Raw genomic sequence first — 14569 nt, forward strand, 5'->3', positions numbered from 1 at the left:
CATAATAAGCCCTCATTATGTGTTTATAACTGCACTTAACTTAACACTTAACTCAATTAAGTCATTATGAGTGTATGACAGTATGAAAAAAATTAAAAATTATGCACTCACTAACTGTAAGTCGCTCTGGATAAGAGCTTCTGCTAAATGACTAAAATTTAAAATGTAAATGACTTGAGTGTATGCATTATAGATATAGGCTTCATAGAAAGTGTTACAAATGTTCTCCTGTCATCTTATAGGAGATCCATTCATGGATTTAGTTATGGCTTGAGAATGTGACTGGTCTACGGAGTTCTCCTTTATGTCTGTCTTTATATGTGACAACAACTTTTCTGTATTATGTGTATTTCCACAATCAATAATCATAAACGGTACTTCACTATGAATACTTTTGACTATGTGGTTTGAAGTACTTTACCGTTATCTTGCACATACATGAAGACTACTATAGACAGAAATCAATGCAGTAATGTTTTATTAAATAAAGGCTCTGATTAAAATATCATATTAATAAAATCAGGCATTTGGCTAATTCTTCTTCCCAGAAGCTCCTCTGAATGGTTTGGAGATGGCTCTGGAGAGAGCGTGTAACACCCTGACTATGAGTGGGCGTTTACGGGACTGGGACTCCTGGGGAGCAGGGGCCGGTGTGGTTGTCAGGTCCTCCTTGGGAGGGGGAGTGGATGGAACCTCTGGAACCTCACACTCAGCATCTGTCATAAGAACATTTCATAATCAGAAAATGAATGTGTGTGTTTGTGTCTGTCCGTCTGTCCGTTTGCCTGTCCGTCTGCCTGTCTGCCTGTCTGCCTGTCTGTCCGTCTGCCTGCCTGTCTGTCTGCCTGTCCGTCTGCCTGTCTGTCCGTCTGTCTGTCTGTCTGTCTGTCTGTCTGTCTGTCTGTCTGTCTGTCTGCCTGTCCGTCAGTCTGTCTGTCTGTCTGTCTGCCTGCCTGCCTGTCCGTCTGCCTGTTTGCCTGTCTTTCTGTCTGCCTGTCTGTCTGTCTGCCCGTCCGTCTGCCTGTCAGTCTGCCTGTCTGCATGTCTGTCCGTCCGTCTGTCTGTCTATCTGCCTGCCTGCCTGTCCGTCTGCCTGTCCGTCTGCCTGTCTGCCTGTCTTTCTGTCTGCCTGCCTGCCTGTCCGTCTGCCTGTCCGTCTGCCTGTCTGCCTGTCTGCCTGTCTTTCTGTCTGCCTGCCTGCCTGTCCGTCTGCCTGTCCGTCTGCCTGTCTGCCTGTCTTTCTGTCTGTCTGTCTGTCTGCCTGCCTGCCTGTCCGTCTGCCTGTCTGCCTGTCTGTCCGTCTGCCTGCCTGCCTGTCTGTCTGCCTGTCCGTCTGCCTGTCCATCTGCCTGTCCATCTGCCTGTCCATCTGCCTGTCTGTCTGCCTGTCTGTCCGTCTGTCTGTCTGTCTGTCTGTCTGTCTGTCTGTCTGTCTGTCTGTCTGTCTGTCTGTCTGTCTGTCTGTCTGTCTGTCTGTCTGTCTGTCTGTCTGTCTGCCTGCCTGTCCGTCTGCCTGTCCGTCTGTCTGTCTGCCTGTCTGCCTGTCTTTCTGTCTGCCTGTCTGTCTGTCTGCCCGTCCGTCTGCCTGTCAGTCTGCCTGTCTGTCTGCCTGTCTGTCCGTCGGTCTGCCTGTATCTGTTGTCACTGTTTTAACAAGCTTGTCATAGGGTGATACATCAATATGACATTATCGATGCTTATCACTTACCCTGTGAAATATGAGTCTCTCTGAGACGTTTGGTAGGCAGTGCATCCTGTTTAGGGTGGCTCTTCGGTTCCCCTTTTGTCTTGAACAGCTGTTGACAAAACACATCAGGACAACTGAGCCTGTGTAAAATACAGAGTGTGCATCCCAAAAGGCACCCTATTCGCTACGTAAGGCACTACATTTGACAAGGGCCCATAGAGCGCTGGTAAAAAGAAGTGCACTATATAGGGAATAGGGTGCCATTTGGGACATAGCCATTGACTCTCTCCCATGTGTATTAGGATTGCATTACAGCGTCCTCACTCAACCTCCTAAAGACAATGACAACAGTTTTGTTCTAATGCTGAGAGACAATAGGGGTGTAGTGAATCTGTAGGGTAAATGTCAGCCCTGCCTTACAGAGGTAATCTCAAAACACAGAGCACCCTACCTTAATCATGATCTTTGGAAACTTATGCATTTTCGGTAGGAAACGCCACTTCCTGTTCTTCTTAGTCTCTTCCCCTCTGGCAGAGGGAAGGCGGGCCATGCCGTCAGCCTTTACATCAGCCGGGCTAAGGCTCCTGGCAGGGAATTCCTCAGTAGCATTAAGGTCAGCTACAACACCATGAGTGATGTCACTTGTGGCATTGCTGGTGTCTGAGTGAGAAGAGCACGCTAGTGTGACCGACCTGTGTACAATAACTGGGAGAAGAGGACGCAGCCATTGAAGTCAGTCACTGCATCCCAAATGGCATTCTCTTCACTTTATAGTGCACTACTTTTGACCAGGGCCCATAGGGTCTGGTCAAAAGTAGTGCACTAAATATGGAAGAAGGTGCCATTTTGGACACAACCAGTGAATTTCACATCATAAAACGCAATGTATTGAGCATCAGTTACAATTAAGTCCTATGCAGATGAAAATAGGTACTTTCACTTACCATCCTCCATTGTAGACTTGGACACATAAGTCAGGCTGTCCATCACCACGTCTGTCATCAACTTGATGACCTGATCCAAAACCATTTCAGCCGATGGTGGCATAGGCCTTCCCATACACTGCCCCAGGAGTCTCCTAACAGAAGTCTGGGCAAAGTTGTAAATGAGCTCTGAGGCATCGTCCTTTGACAGCTTCCTCAGGGCTGGTTTAGGCAGCGCTGGTTGAGAGAGGCTTCTGTGGCCAACCATGGATTGAAGCTGGCGGTTTATGGTTATCTCCTGAATGAGACCATGGACCTTTGCGATCAGGTTGCCAGACGCACCTTGAAGGGCTTCAACTGACAGGAGCCTATCCAGATTTTCTTCTGCTGAAGTCATCTCTGGGTCGTCCGTCTTCAATGTGTCCATTATAGTTTTCACTATGATATTGGTGTCAGATATGTTTATTTCTTGTTGGCTCACAAGCGTTGACCGTGAACCTGTCTCGTCCATTGCGATAGAGGTATGGGATTCTGTCCTTGTGATCTCATCGGCAGCGCTCATGTCAGGCAACTGGTCAAGGCTCTCCAGTACAGAGTCTAACATGTTAGTGGCTATCAGACACTCCTCACTTGCAATCTGCCCAACAGATGAACTCTCAGAGTTGGCCACTCTACACTTGATCACATTTAGGATCAAGCTGAGCGTCTTCTTTGCAGTTTTGCTAAAGCCTTCTTGGCTGACTGCCACTGTTACGTCTTTTAGAGCCACAAGAGGTTTGCAACTTTCACTCAATCCACTGCCGTGGAGAGGAGAGGCTCTCTTCAAACTGTTGTTGCTCACAACTGACATACTCCTGGTGGGCAGAGTGACATCCTCACTGCATGTGTCAATTACATGGTGGTCTGTTGAAGAGCCACTCGAAGACACAAGGGCTTTAGACCTTTTAGCCAAACAGACTTTTGACAAAGGCTTCTCACTTCTCACAGACGGAGGGCGGCTCCTGTCCTCAACAAGAGCAGTGTCAGCGGACTTAGAACGTCTGAGTGTCTCCACAGGGGTGGAGTCCAGCACATATTTGGCTGTGGTGACTGACACTGGTGGAAAAGAGAAAAAGATGTTCAGTCTATCCTTTACTCTGTGGTACATGGTTTGAGCAGCATCCAATAAGTTGTCAAAGACAACTCTGGGTTTGAGCTGGGACTCCAGCTTTTTCTCTCCTTGTGGGAAGGAGTCTGCGTCATCCACAGTGTACTGGGATACACTTTCAAGGTCTTGCATGATAATATTTACTATATCTTCGGCTGTAGAAACCGCATGGTGTGAGAAGGTGGTGCTAGGCATGCTCTGTAGCAAAGAATGGCTGGCTTTGCTAGCAGCTCTGAGAATGGTCTCACTCACAATGTGTTTGGCCTTAGCTCGGAACTCAGCACTGTGAAATCTCTGGATGGAAATGTTAGAGGTTCTGCTGGCTGCACTAAGAGATCGCGTGAGTGTGGCAATCTCGGCTGACGTCACATCAGTCGAAATGGTGAGGTCCTCCAATTTCGAAATTATCGAGTCCAACTTCTGGTTGAAGTCGAAGGATGAATTTGACGTGCTCTCCCCAACGGAAGCGGAGCAGTCTTCCTTTGAAGTGTCCACCCTCAGCACCGAGATCACCTGTTTGATTACCCCTTTAGTGCAGGTGTCGAGGGTGAGCTGGTGGGCTGAGGCTGAGTACTTAGAAGGGGTCTTACTGTCTGTCTTCTGTACAGGAGATTCCTCCACAGTGGCCTCAGTTACAAGTAGTCCAGTTGCAGAGAGCTCGATTTGCACAGGAGTATTTTTTTCCCTCAGTGAGATGGTGGGAGGTGAACAGCTTCCTTAGTTTGTCCAGGGTTTTGGTATAAATCTTCTGGGAACCTGAACTCACTTCCACCCAGAACATTTTGCGACCTGATTTCGTACGCATGGAGGCCTTATTGACCTCAGATACCTCATGCAGGTCGGAAATAATTCCACCAAAGAGATCAGAGGATGCCTCCTCAATATTCTCTGAGGAAACATGGACAGATAGGATTTCCGACAGTTTCCCACAAGTGTCGGTTCTATCCAGCGCAGCAGTATATGTCACAGCTGCATCCTGAATGACCTGAGTGATGCATTGCTCAGCTTTGACAATATACTCCTCCACTGGTTGACCATGGAGGATGTCAACTTTATCAGCAGGGAGCTCCTTCTGAATACTCACATTCTCCTCTGATGGGCATGGGTTGTTGAAGATAATGCTCTCAGTGACCATCTTAGAGGAGGCGAGAGATGAGTCGAGAAGCAGAGATCTGTATATTGTCGAGGTGGACATCTCTGGGTGCTTTATCACAGCAGCCTCCTCCAAAATGCCCGACGGGCCCTGGAGGATGTCAGAGATATCCATGTCCTCAATGGTCTCTACCAGAGACGATAGTAGGTCTCTGGCTGCCAGGTTGGTAGGCCTCTGGTTCTCGAGCTCTGTTTTGATTGCTTGACAGGCAGTTGCCAGAGCAACAGCAGAGCGAGAACACAACTGCTTCAAGGTGGAGTCAGAAAAAGATGATGACAGATCTGTCATGGACATGGTGGAGAGTTGACTCTCAGAGACAAACGGGCTGAGTTTGACAGACACCTGTCTGACCAAGTCCCCAGCAAGAGCTCTCATATCTATTGCTCCACTAGCTGAGTTGTGGGAGCAGGCACTCTGTGGCCTTGACGGGTTCCTGTTATCCAAAAATCCTGTTATCCAAAAAACCTCAAGTACAAGATCCACAACATCGGATGACACTTCTGTCACTCTGTTGTCGGACAGAAATGTACTTGGATGAATGGTGCCTGCATTCACAGTCCAGTCGGAAATGGAGTTGTTGGACTGACTCTGGACTAGTGGAACTAGACAGGTTTCACTTGGACCTTGGCCAAAGAGCTCTGCCATTTTGAGCAGAACTGATCTTAAGACCTTCGACTTGGAAATGTTCAGCAGTGGGTCGTTGTTGGACAGTCTGGTGGATGGTCTGCTAGCCGATCTGTGAACCACTAGGCTTTGTATTTCTGCCGAAATGGCAGTTAGAAAATAGGTCAAGGGGCTGGTCGCTCTCCCCTCATTTCCTCCGTTGGTTTTAGCCTTGATGATGCTATCTATGATGATGACTATGACCTGTCCAGCCAGAGGACCCAAGATGGCCTCAAGCTCCCTCTCTAACTCAAGGGGAGACTTGTGGCCGAGCGCAATATGCTCTATGGCATGGGAATACATCTTAGAAGTCGCCATGCTTAGCATCTCTTGGGCAAACTGTTGACTTGCTGAGATACTTCCAGTCAGCAGAACTAGAGTTCCCTGACTGACACTTCGCATTAGCTCAGCCAATCTGGAGTTGAGAAGGTTTATAACCAACTCGACAATACCCATCATAAACTTGCCATCCGTTGACATTTTGCTAGGTCTGTATTTCTCCTGTCTACTCCGTTTGGGCGGCGGTACGATGTCACCCTGCGACTGGCCGCTCTGGACCGTGTCGAAGACAGAGTCCTCAGAGATGCCAAACACAGATCTCAGTGGTGCTGAGTGTGGTCTGTGTCTCATCTCTCTATCGCCACCCTCAGGTGAGGAGACATATCGCTCTTTGTCCTCACTCAGCAAAGAGGTCAAACACCTGCAGAATGCACAACATAAATTATTAGTACATGGTAACAAAATAAAAAAATATGATCCAAGAATTTGGGACACAAACTCAACCTTGTTATTGTTATTCAAAGGAAGCATTGTGAACCATCTCAAACCACACTCAGTCCAAACATTAACATTCAGAGTAAACTTTTTAGAGTGGTTGTGTAGTATCTAAGTAGTATTTCTCACTAAGTGGATCTGGAATGGATATTTGTACCTATAACAGGAAAGACCTGCAAAAAGAGGAGGGGATAGAGCTAGGTATCTGTGAGAGGAGGGGATAGGGCTAGGTACCTGTGAGAGGAGGGGATAGGGGTAGGTACCTGTGAGAGGAATGGATAGGGCTAGGTACCTGTGAGAGGAGGGGATAGGGGTAGGTACCTGTGAGAGGAAGGGATTGGGCTAGGTACCTGTGAGAGGAGAGGATAGGGGTAGGTACCTGTGAGAGGAGAGGATAGGGCTAGGTACCTGTGAGAGGCGTGGATAGGGGTAGGTACCTGTGAGAGGAGGGGATAGGGCTAGGTACCTGTGAGAGGAGGGGATTGGGCTAGTTACCTGTGAGAGGAGGGGATAGGGCTAGGTACCTGTGAGTAGAGGGGATAGGGCTAGGTACCTGTGAGAGGAGGGGATAGGGCTAGGTACCTGTGAGAGGCATGGATAGGGCTAGGTACCTGTGAGAGGAGGGGATAGGGGTAGGTACCTGTGAGAGGCATGGATAGGGCTAGGTACCTGTGAGAGGAGGGGATAGGGGTAGGTACCTGTGAGAGGCATGGATAGGGCTAGGTACCTGTGAGAGACATGGATAGGGCTAGGTACCTGTGAGAGGAGGGGATAGGGGTAGGTACCTGTGAGAGGCATGGATAGGGCTAGGTACCTGTGAGAGGAGGGGATAGGGGTAGGTACCTGTGAGAGGCATGGATAGGGCTAGGTACCTGTGAGAGGAGGGGATAGGGCTAGGTACCTGTGAGAGGAGGGGATTGGGCTAGGCACCTGTGAGAGGAGGGGATAGGGCTAGGTACCTGTGAGAGGAGGGGATAGGGCTAGGTACCTGTGAGAGGAGGGGATAGAGCTAGGTACCTGTGAGAGGAGGGGATAGGGCTAGGTACCTGTGAGAGGAGGGGAAAGGCGTGGGAGTGCGTGTGCTGCAGGCGGTTCTGGCGCTGGTGCACCTGCTGGGTCCTCCACTACAGCTGAATCTGATGCTGCGGCCAAGAGAGGTCACCTCTCCTGCCTCATTACTTCCTGATCCAGAAGAGCTTGGCGAATCAGAGAGCTCTACCTGCATGGTGAGGTCAAGGGCGGGAACAACCACAGTGGATGTAGACTCCATCACCCATGCTACAATACCGATGCACTTGGCACTAAACTCATGTCTGCTCATCTGCAATGTTAAAAGACCATACAGAGTTAGTTTGTTAAAGGGGCTGCACTGATATAAAACGTAGAACCATTTACTCAAGCTAGTCAATTAAAGCAGTGGTTCAGGATTAAAGGTCCTGCAGGATTTCCACAAATGAATGCTTGGTCCATTTTACCAACATTAACTACTTTAGAGGTGACTATAACTCACCCCGGCACGCATATTCTCACTCAGCAGATTCCAATGGCTGAAAAGTAAATAAATGCAAGTACACAATGAACCACATGACATTACCTCTATTATCTTAGACTACGTTATGGATGGACATTACCTCTATTATTTTAGATTACGTTATGGATGGACATTACCTCTATTATTTTAGATTACGTTATGGATGGACCTCTATGGAACTAGGCCACACCCAGACATCCCTGATTGGTTATTTGGTCCGTTGAGTCCTTTGTATTGGCCCGAGACTATGGGAGACTCTCAATCTCCTCGCCTCCTTCTCAAAACCCATTGGATGAGAAGGTCAGAAGGGCAGGACCTTTCTCATCCAATGGGTTTTGAGAAGAGAGGACACGAGGAGTATGCAATTGAGATAGGGAACATATCTAGGGGATGCATGGGGAAGCCAAAGAGCAACTTACTCGTCCTTCATGTCCTGCACAAAGGTGTGTAGGTCTGGGTAGCTTCTCTTTCCCCTGCTGAGGGTGAGGCTGGTCTGGGAAGTTTCATCCTTGTGGGTCACGGTAGTGAATGTCACCACTGCATCCTGATGGCGACAACAGAAAGCAGAGTTAGGCTGGAATTCAATTTTGCGTCATTAAAACACAAAATATCTCAATGAAATGTCATACATGTAATAGAAAAATACATCATACCTCCTGTGACTGAGATGGGATGGCAACAGCCTCGTCCAACTCACTCATTCCTTCAACCTCCTGCGAATGAGATGGGATGGCCACAGCCTCGTCCAACTCACTCTCTCCTTCAACCTCCTGCAACTGAGATGGGATGGCAACAGCCTCGTCCAACTCACTCTCTCCTTCAACCTCCTGCGACTGAGATGGGATGGCAACAGCCTCGTCCAACTCACTCTCACCTTCAACCTCCTGCAACTGAGATGGGATGGCAACAGCCTCGTCCAACTCACTCTCTCCTTCAACCTCCTGCGACTGAGATGGGATGGCAACAGCCTCGTCCAACTCACTCTCTCCTTCAACCTCCTGCGACTGAGATGGGATGGCAACAGCCTCGTCCATCTCACTCTCTCCTTCATCCTCCTGCGACTCAGATGGGATGGCAACAGCCTCGTCCAACTCACTCCCTCCTTCAACCTCCTGCGACTGAGATGGGATGGCAACAGCCTCGTCCAACTTACTCTCTCCTTCAACCTCCTGCGACTGAGATGGGATGGCAACAGCCTCGTCCAACTCACTCTCTCCTTCAACCTCCTGCGACTGAGTTGGGTATCTGTCTCTAGAACAGCCTCGTCCAACTCACTCTCTCCTTCAACCTCCTGCGACTGAGATGGGATGGCAACAGCCTCCTCCAACTCACTCTCTCCTTCATCCTCCTGCGACTGAGATGGGATGGCAACAGCCTCGTCCAACTCACTCTCTCCTTCATCCTCCTGCGACTGAGATGGGATGGCAACAGCCTCGTCCAACTCACTATCTCCTTCAACCTCCTGCGACTGAGATGGGATGGCAACAGCCTCGTCCAACTCACTCTCTCCTTCATCCTCCTGCGACTCAGATGGGATGGCAACAGCCTCGTCCAACTCACTCCCTCCTTCAACCTCCTGCGACTGAGATGGGATGGCAACAGCCTTGTCCAACTTACTCTCTCCTTCAACCTCCTGTGACTGAGATGGGATGGCAACAGCTTCGTCCAACTCACTCTCTCCTTCAACCTCCTGTGACTGAGTTGGGGTATCTGTCTCTAGAACAGCCTCGTCCAACTTGGTTAGTCTCTCAGCCTCTCTGTGATCTTTATGGGATCTAGATAGAGAAAAGGGAATCTCTCTTAGGTCACTGCTATAATGTGAGTGTGAGGATGTGTTCCAATTATAGAATTAGTATCATAGAATTAGAATCATTCTAGAATTAGAATAGAATCACTCAAATTCTATGGCTCCAATACTCTTGAGATGACTCGGCCTATCCAGAGCCAAATATTTAGAGAATTCTGCCAACTTTTAAAAGGACTCAATGTTAGCGCCTTAGAGCCTTTCATTTATCCTTTCATTATAAGTAAATTCTAATTATAGATGTTCAGTTACATAGCATTGTTTAAAATGTCAACATTGCCCATGGGGAGCCAGCTGTCATATGGATATCTACTGTGTCATGTAATGTATACATAAACTCAGCAAAAAAAGAAAACGTCCCTTTTTCAGGATCTTTCAAAGATAATTTGTAAAAATTCAAATAACTTCACAGATCTTCATTGTAAAGGGTTTAAACACTGTTTCCCATGCTAGTCCCCTGTAGCTCAGTTGGTAGAGCATGGCGCTTGCAACGCCAGGGTTGTGGGTTTGTTTCCCACGGGGGGCCAGTATGAAAATGTATGCACTCACTAACTGTAAGTCGCTCTGGATAAGAGTGTCTGCTAAATGACTAAAATGTAAAATGTTGTTCAATGCATTGAACCATAAACAATTAATGAACATGCACCTGTGGAACGGTCATTAAGACACTAACAGCTTACAGACGGTAGTTATGAAAACTTAGGACCCTAAAGAGGCCTTTCTACTGACTCTGAAAAACACCAAAAGAAAAATGCCCAGGGTCCCTGCTCATCTGCGTGAACGTGCCTTAGGCATGCTGCAAGGAGGCATGAGGACTGCAGATGTGGCCAGGGCAATAAATTGCAATGTCCGTACTGTGAGACGCCTAAGACAGCGCTATAGGGAGACAGGACGGACAGCTGATCGTCCTCGCAGTGGCAGACCACGTGTAACAACACCTGCACAGGATCGGAACATCCGAACATCACACCTGCGGGACAGGTACAGGATGGCAACAACAACTGCCCGAGTTACACCAGGAACGCACAATCCCTCCATCAGTGCTCAGACTGTCCGTAATAGGCTGAGAGAGGCTGGACTGAGGGCTTGTAGGCCTGTTGTAAGGCAAGTCCTCACCAGACATCACCGGCAACAACGTCGCCTATGGGCACAAACACACCGTCGCTGGACCAGACAGGACTGGCTAAAAAAGTGCTCTTCACTGACGAGTCGCGGTTTTGTCTCACCAGGGGTGATGGTCGGATTCGTGTTTATCGTCGAAGGAATGAGCGATACACCGAGGCCTGTACTCTGGAGCGGGATCGATTTGGAGGTGGATGGTCCGTCATGGTCTTGGGCGGTGTGTCACAGCATCATCGGACTGAGCTTGTTGTCATTGCAGGAAATCTCAACGCTGTGCGTTACAGGGAAGACATCCTCCTCCCTCATGTGGTACCCTTCCTGCAGGCTCATCCTGACATGACCCTCCAGCATGACAATGCCACCAGCCATACTGCTCGTTCTGTGCGTGATTTCCTGCAAGACAGGAATGTCAGTGTTCTGCCATGAAGAGCCTGGATCTGTTGGATCGGAGGGTGAGGGCTAGGATTTAGCCATTCCCCCCAGAAATGTCTGGGAACTTGCAGGTGCCTTGGTGGAAGAGTGGGGTAACATCTCACAGCAAGAACTGTCAAATCTGGTGCAGTCCATGAGGAGGAGATGCACTGCAGTACTTAATGCAGCTGGTGGCCACACCAGATACTGTTACTTTTAATTTTGACCCCCCCCCTTTGTTCTGTTGGTCACACGTCTGTGGAACTTGTTCAGTTTATGTCTCAGTTGTTGAATCTTGTTACGTTCATACAAATATTTACACGTTAAGTTTGCTGAAAATAAACGCAGTTGACAGTGAGAGGACATTTCTTTTTTTGCTGAGTTTATATCTCAATGTCCCAACTCTCTAAATACATGGCTCTGGGCCTACCTCTCCATAGGCGGTGACCTTTGACCTACTACTGAATCTGTAGGCCTATGTGATCCCGTAACCAGTCACAAATTTGTCATTAGTGTAAATCACTTACCTGACTTCCTTCATAACATCAGCTTCATTGATGGGGTCATCCAGGTCTATGAGGGTGAGGTCATTCCCACTGACCTCTGACCTCTGAAAGACAGCACAAAGTCATGTTTAGATGTCACCTACTGTGTCGCCTTTTGCCGTGTTCAAAACAACTGGGAAATCTCTGACTTCCGACTTCAGTGCGTTCAAGACAACTGGGAAATAGGAAAAAAAAACAAGCTCCGACTGGGAAAAATCGTTTTGAACAGTCATCCAACTTGGAATTCCAAGTCGGAAGCAGCGCGGCTTGGCGGGTCATGTTTTGGAGGACGCCTGACTCGACCTTCACCTCTCCCGAGCCTGCTGGGGAGTTGCAGCGATGAGACAAGATCATAACAAGATCGTAACTACCAATTGGATATCACGAAAAATTGGGGAGAAAAAGGGGGTAAAATTACCACCACAAAATGTAAAAAGGAATTCCAAGTCGGAAACTCTGGCATCTTTCTAGAGCTCCGACTTTCCGACCTGAAGATCACGGACATGATTTGACCTAGTTATTTTTTTCGAGTTCCCAGTTGCCTTGAGAGCACCATTAACCCAACTCTCATTGTCACATCATAATGCATCATATTCAGAGAAATAGAATCACCAGAACATCATATCAGGTGTACAGTTCAGTTTACCAGTCAAATTGCCAAGGTCAGAGGCTCTATCCTTTCTAGTGATTCTATTTCTATGGTCACATAATAATGCATCAAATCTATGCTTGTGTCCGAAATAGCACCCTAGTTCCAATATAGTGCACTTCTTTTGGCTGGAGCCCTATAGAGTCCCACAGTATGAGTCATAATACCCATAAAACCTAGTGGTCAAACAGGGAAATGGTTCCAATCGTTTTTCCACCATTCATTTTTCCCATTGAGGATTTTAGAAACACTTAAAATAAGGTCTGTGTTTCGTGTAGGCTTACCCTGGTGTGACATTTTGATAACCGTGTAAATCTCTCTAGGACAAGGTGACTTATCAGTATTTACCTCCCAAAAATGTAATGCTTATTAGCTGCTAATGTTGCTATCATAAAGAACTACAAATGCCATGATGATCATGCTGATCGAGGCAAAGGTAAGAATCTCTGGATTAACTATCTAATGTTAGCTAAATGTAGTAATGAATAAATTGGCTGCATTTCTTTAAATGGACAATTCTGTGAACTGTCTAGTGCAAGTTTTAAATTGACACAATACCCGTTAGCAAAGGTGTCAGCTAGAGATGACATGCAGGAGCTTGCAGGGATTTGTAGTTTTGCATGATGTCTACTTTGATGCTAATTAGCATTTTCGAATCTGAGAGTAAATAGAGCCGAATATACTGATAAAAGTCAACTTGTCCGAGAGAGATTTACATGGTTACAAAAACGTCACGCCAGGGTAAGCCTACACGAAATACAGCCCTTATTTTATGTGTTTCTAAAATCGCCTATGGGAAAAATGAATGGTGGAAAAACGATTGGAACCATTTCCCTGTTTGACCGCTAGGTTTTATGGGTATTATCACACCTCCACTGTAACACTCTATAGAGGGGTTGGTTGTTTAGCAACAAAACTGGCATGCAACTATGGGGCAAAATAGACAGGGTTTGACTTAGACAACATGTAAACTATATTTAGTCTCTAAATGTTTAATGCAAACATAAATACATTTGAACAATAAACTCGTATCAAATACATTGTTACAGTTGTTGTTGGTTAGCTAGGTAGCGAATTTTAGCCATTGCATAGACATGATATCAGTCAAAACACCTCAAAACAAGACTTGGTATCAATAACACCATACAACGAGCTGAAACATGCCACAGAGCTACGATTCCCCACATGGCAGCTTGTTGTTAGCTGAGGTTCAGAATCATAACAAGATACACGACTTCCGGCCATCGATGCGCGAGCATCATTTTCGTGACATCAGCCAACCCTTCTATGGCTCCTAGTCAAAAGTAGTGCACTAGCTCCTGGTCAAAAGTAGTGCACTAGCCTACATAGGGAATAGGGTGCCATTTAGGACGTATTTATGAAGGCGCTGTCATAACCTTTGACCCCCATTTTACCCCCATTTTACCCACATTCTACTTACTGTACCTTTAGCCAACTCTAATGACTCCCCGGCCATAGACTTTCTAGTTTGATATTACAGCATGAATAGCACACTATTTCATTTGTTAAACAATATTTAATCCACAGTAATTAATATAATTGAAGATTTAAAAATAAATAACATGCCTACCTTGAACTCTTTATTCTCCATCTCCTTGCAAAATCAGCACATTTCCTTGCCAAAATGAACGCGCATCCAGAGCGAAAACAAACGCAATCCTCCAGCACTAGGGCGGATTAGACTGAACTGCTCCATCGGTTTATGATCAGTTTCAACGTTTATCAGTGATGACGTAACAATGCTGTACAGATTTGACGCACTTTCGAACTCGTGCTGATGCAACACTCTGTGTTGTTGAAAGCTCACGTATGGAAATCCTGCGAGTTGTAAACAAATGTAGGCTATTGTTGCCCTTAAAACTGTAATGTTGAGGACGCCATGAAAAATAAAATACATAACCCACACCGTTAGGCCAAGGTACATGCAATTGTCATCATTTTGCCAATAGACTTCTTGTTCCTTTTTGCATGTAGCCTTTCTTTTGGGATTAGCACCACTGTCACCTAGAAATTGATACTGCGGTTGTCACATAAAACAGATAACCCATGGTTCATTATTAAATAACATAACTAATTTCTTTATTTTATTACTCATAAAATATACAGCAATCTTCAGATACTGAAAGAATTCATGGGAGT

The 14569-nt window shown here is 46.8% G+C and overlaps 2 protein-coding genes across 3 annotated transcripts; both read right to left on the reverse strand.

Annotated features, from left to right (window-relative positions):
• Positions 1–461: 461 nt before the first annotated feature.
• LOC121559035 lies at positions 462–4384 on the reverse strand. Its single transcript, XM_045221931.1, has 4 exons — positions 2632–4384; positions 2139–2347; positions 1709–1796; positions 462–716 (listed from the first exon to the last, which is right to left on the reverse strand). Exons 1-4 carry the CDS (start codon positions 3950–3952, stop codon positions 532–534), a joined length of 1803 nt encoding a protein of 600 aa, XP_045077866.1. The 5' UTR covers positions 3953–4384; the 3' UTR covers positions 462–531.
• LOC121565596 lies at positions 4338–14097 on the reverse strand. Of its 2 annotated transcripts, XM_045221928.1 has the most exons (7): positions 14001–14097; positions 11743–11825; positions 9509–9653; positions 8298–8422; positions 7858–7894; positions 7394–7668; positions 4338–6273 (listed from the first exon to the last, which is right to left on the reverse strand). In XM_045221928.1, the coding sequence occupies exons 1-7, from the start codon at positions 14019–14021 to the stop codon at positions 4386–4388; spliced, it is 2574 nt and encodes an 857-aa protein (XP_045077863.1). In that variant the 5' UTR covers positions 14022–14097; the 3' UTR covers positions 4338–4385. The 2 variants fall into 2 exon arrangements, with proteins under 2 accessions (XP_045077863.1, XP_045077864.1); XM_045221929.1 differs by lacking the exons at positions 7858–7894; positions 9509–9653; positions 11743–11825; positions 14001–14097 and adding an exon at positions 8532–8571.
• Positions 14098–14569: the final 472 nt, after the last annotated feature.

This window comes from Coregonus clupeaformis, chromosome 8 (assembly GCF_020615455.1).
Source record: "Coregonus clupeaformis isolate EN_2021a chromosome 8, ASM2061545v1, whole genome shotgun sequence".
Lineage (NCBI taxonomy): Eukaryota > Metazoa > Chordata > Actinopteri > Salmoniformes > Salmonidae > Coregonus > Coregonus clupeaformis.

What these genes read in the sequence shown, in the direction of transcription:
- LOC121559035 (XM_045221931.1), bottom strand. Translation starts at nt 3,952, where the DNA reads ATGCCTAGCACCACCTTCTCACACCATGCGGTTTCTACAGCCGAAGAT. An exon ending in CAAGTCTACAATGGAGGATG is followed by an intron (nt 2,348 to 2,631) that starts GTAAGTGAAAGT and finishes CTTCTCACTCAG; the next exon opens with ACACCAGCAATGCCACAAGT. An exon ending in TTCCAAAGATCATGATTAAG is followed by an intron (nt 1,797 to 2,138) that starts GTAGGGTGCTCT and finishes TTTTGTCAACAG; the next exon opens with CTGTTCAAGACAAAAGGGGA.
- LOC121565596 (XM_045221928.1), bottom strand. Translation starts at nt 14,021, where the DNA reads ATGGAGAATAAAGAGTTCAAG. An exon ending in TCCCATCTCAGTCACAGGAG is followed by an intron (nt 8,423 to 9,508) that starts GTTGAAGGAGAG and finishes TGTCGCCATCAG; the next exon opens with GATGCAGTGGTGACATTCAC. An exon ending in GTGCAGGACATGAAGGACGA is followed by an intron (nt 7,895 to 8,297) that starts GTAAGTTGCTCT and finishes TTTACTTTTCAG; the next exon opens with CCATTGGAATCTGCTGAGTG.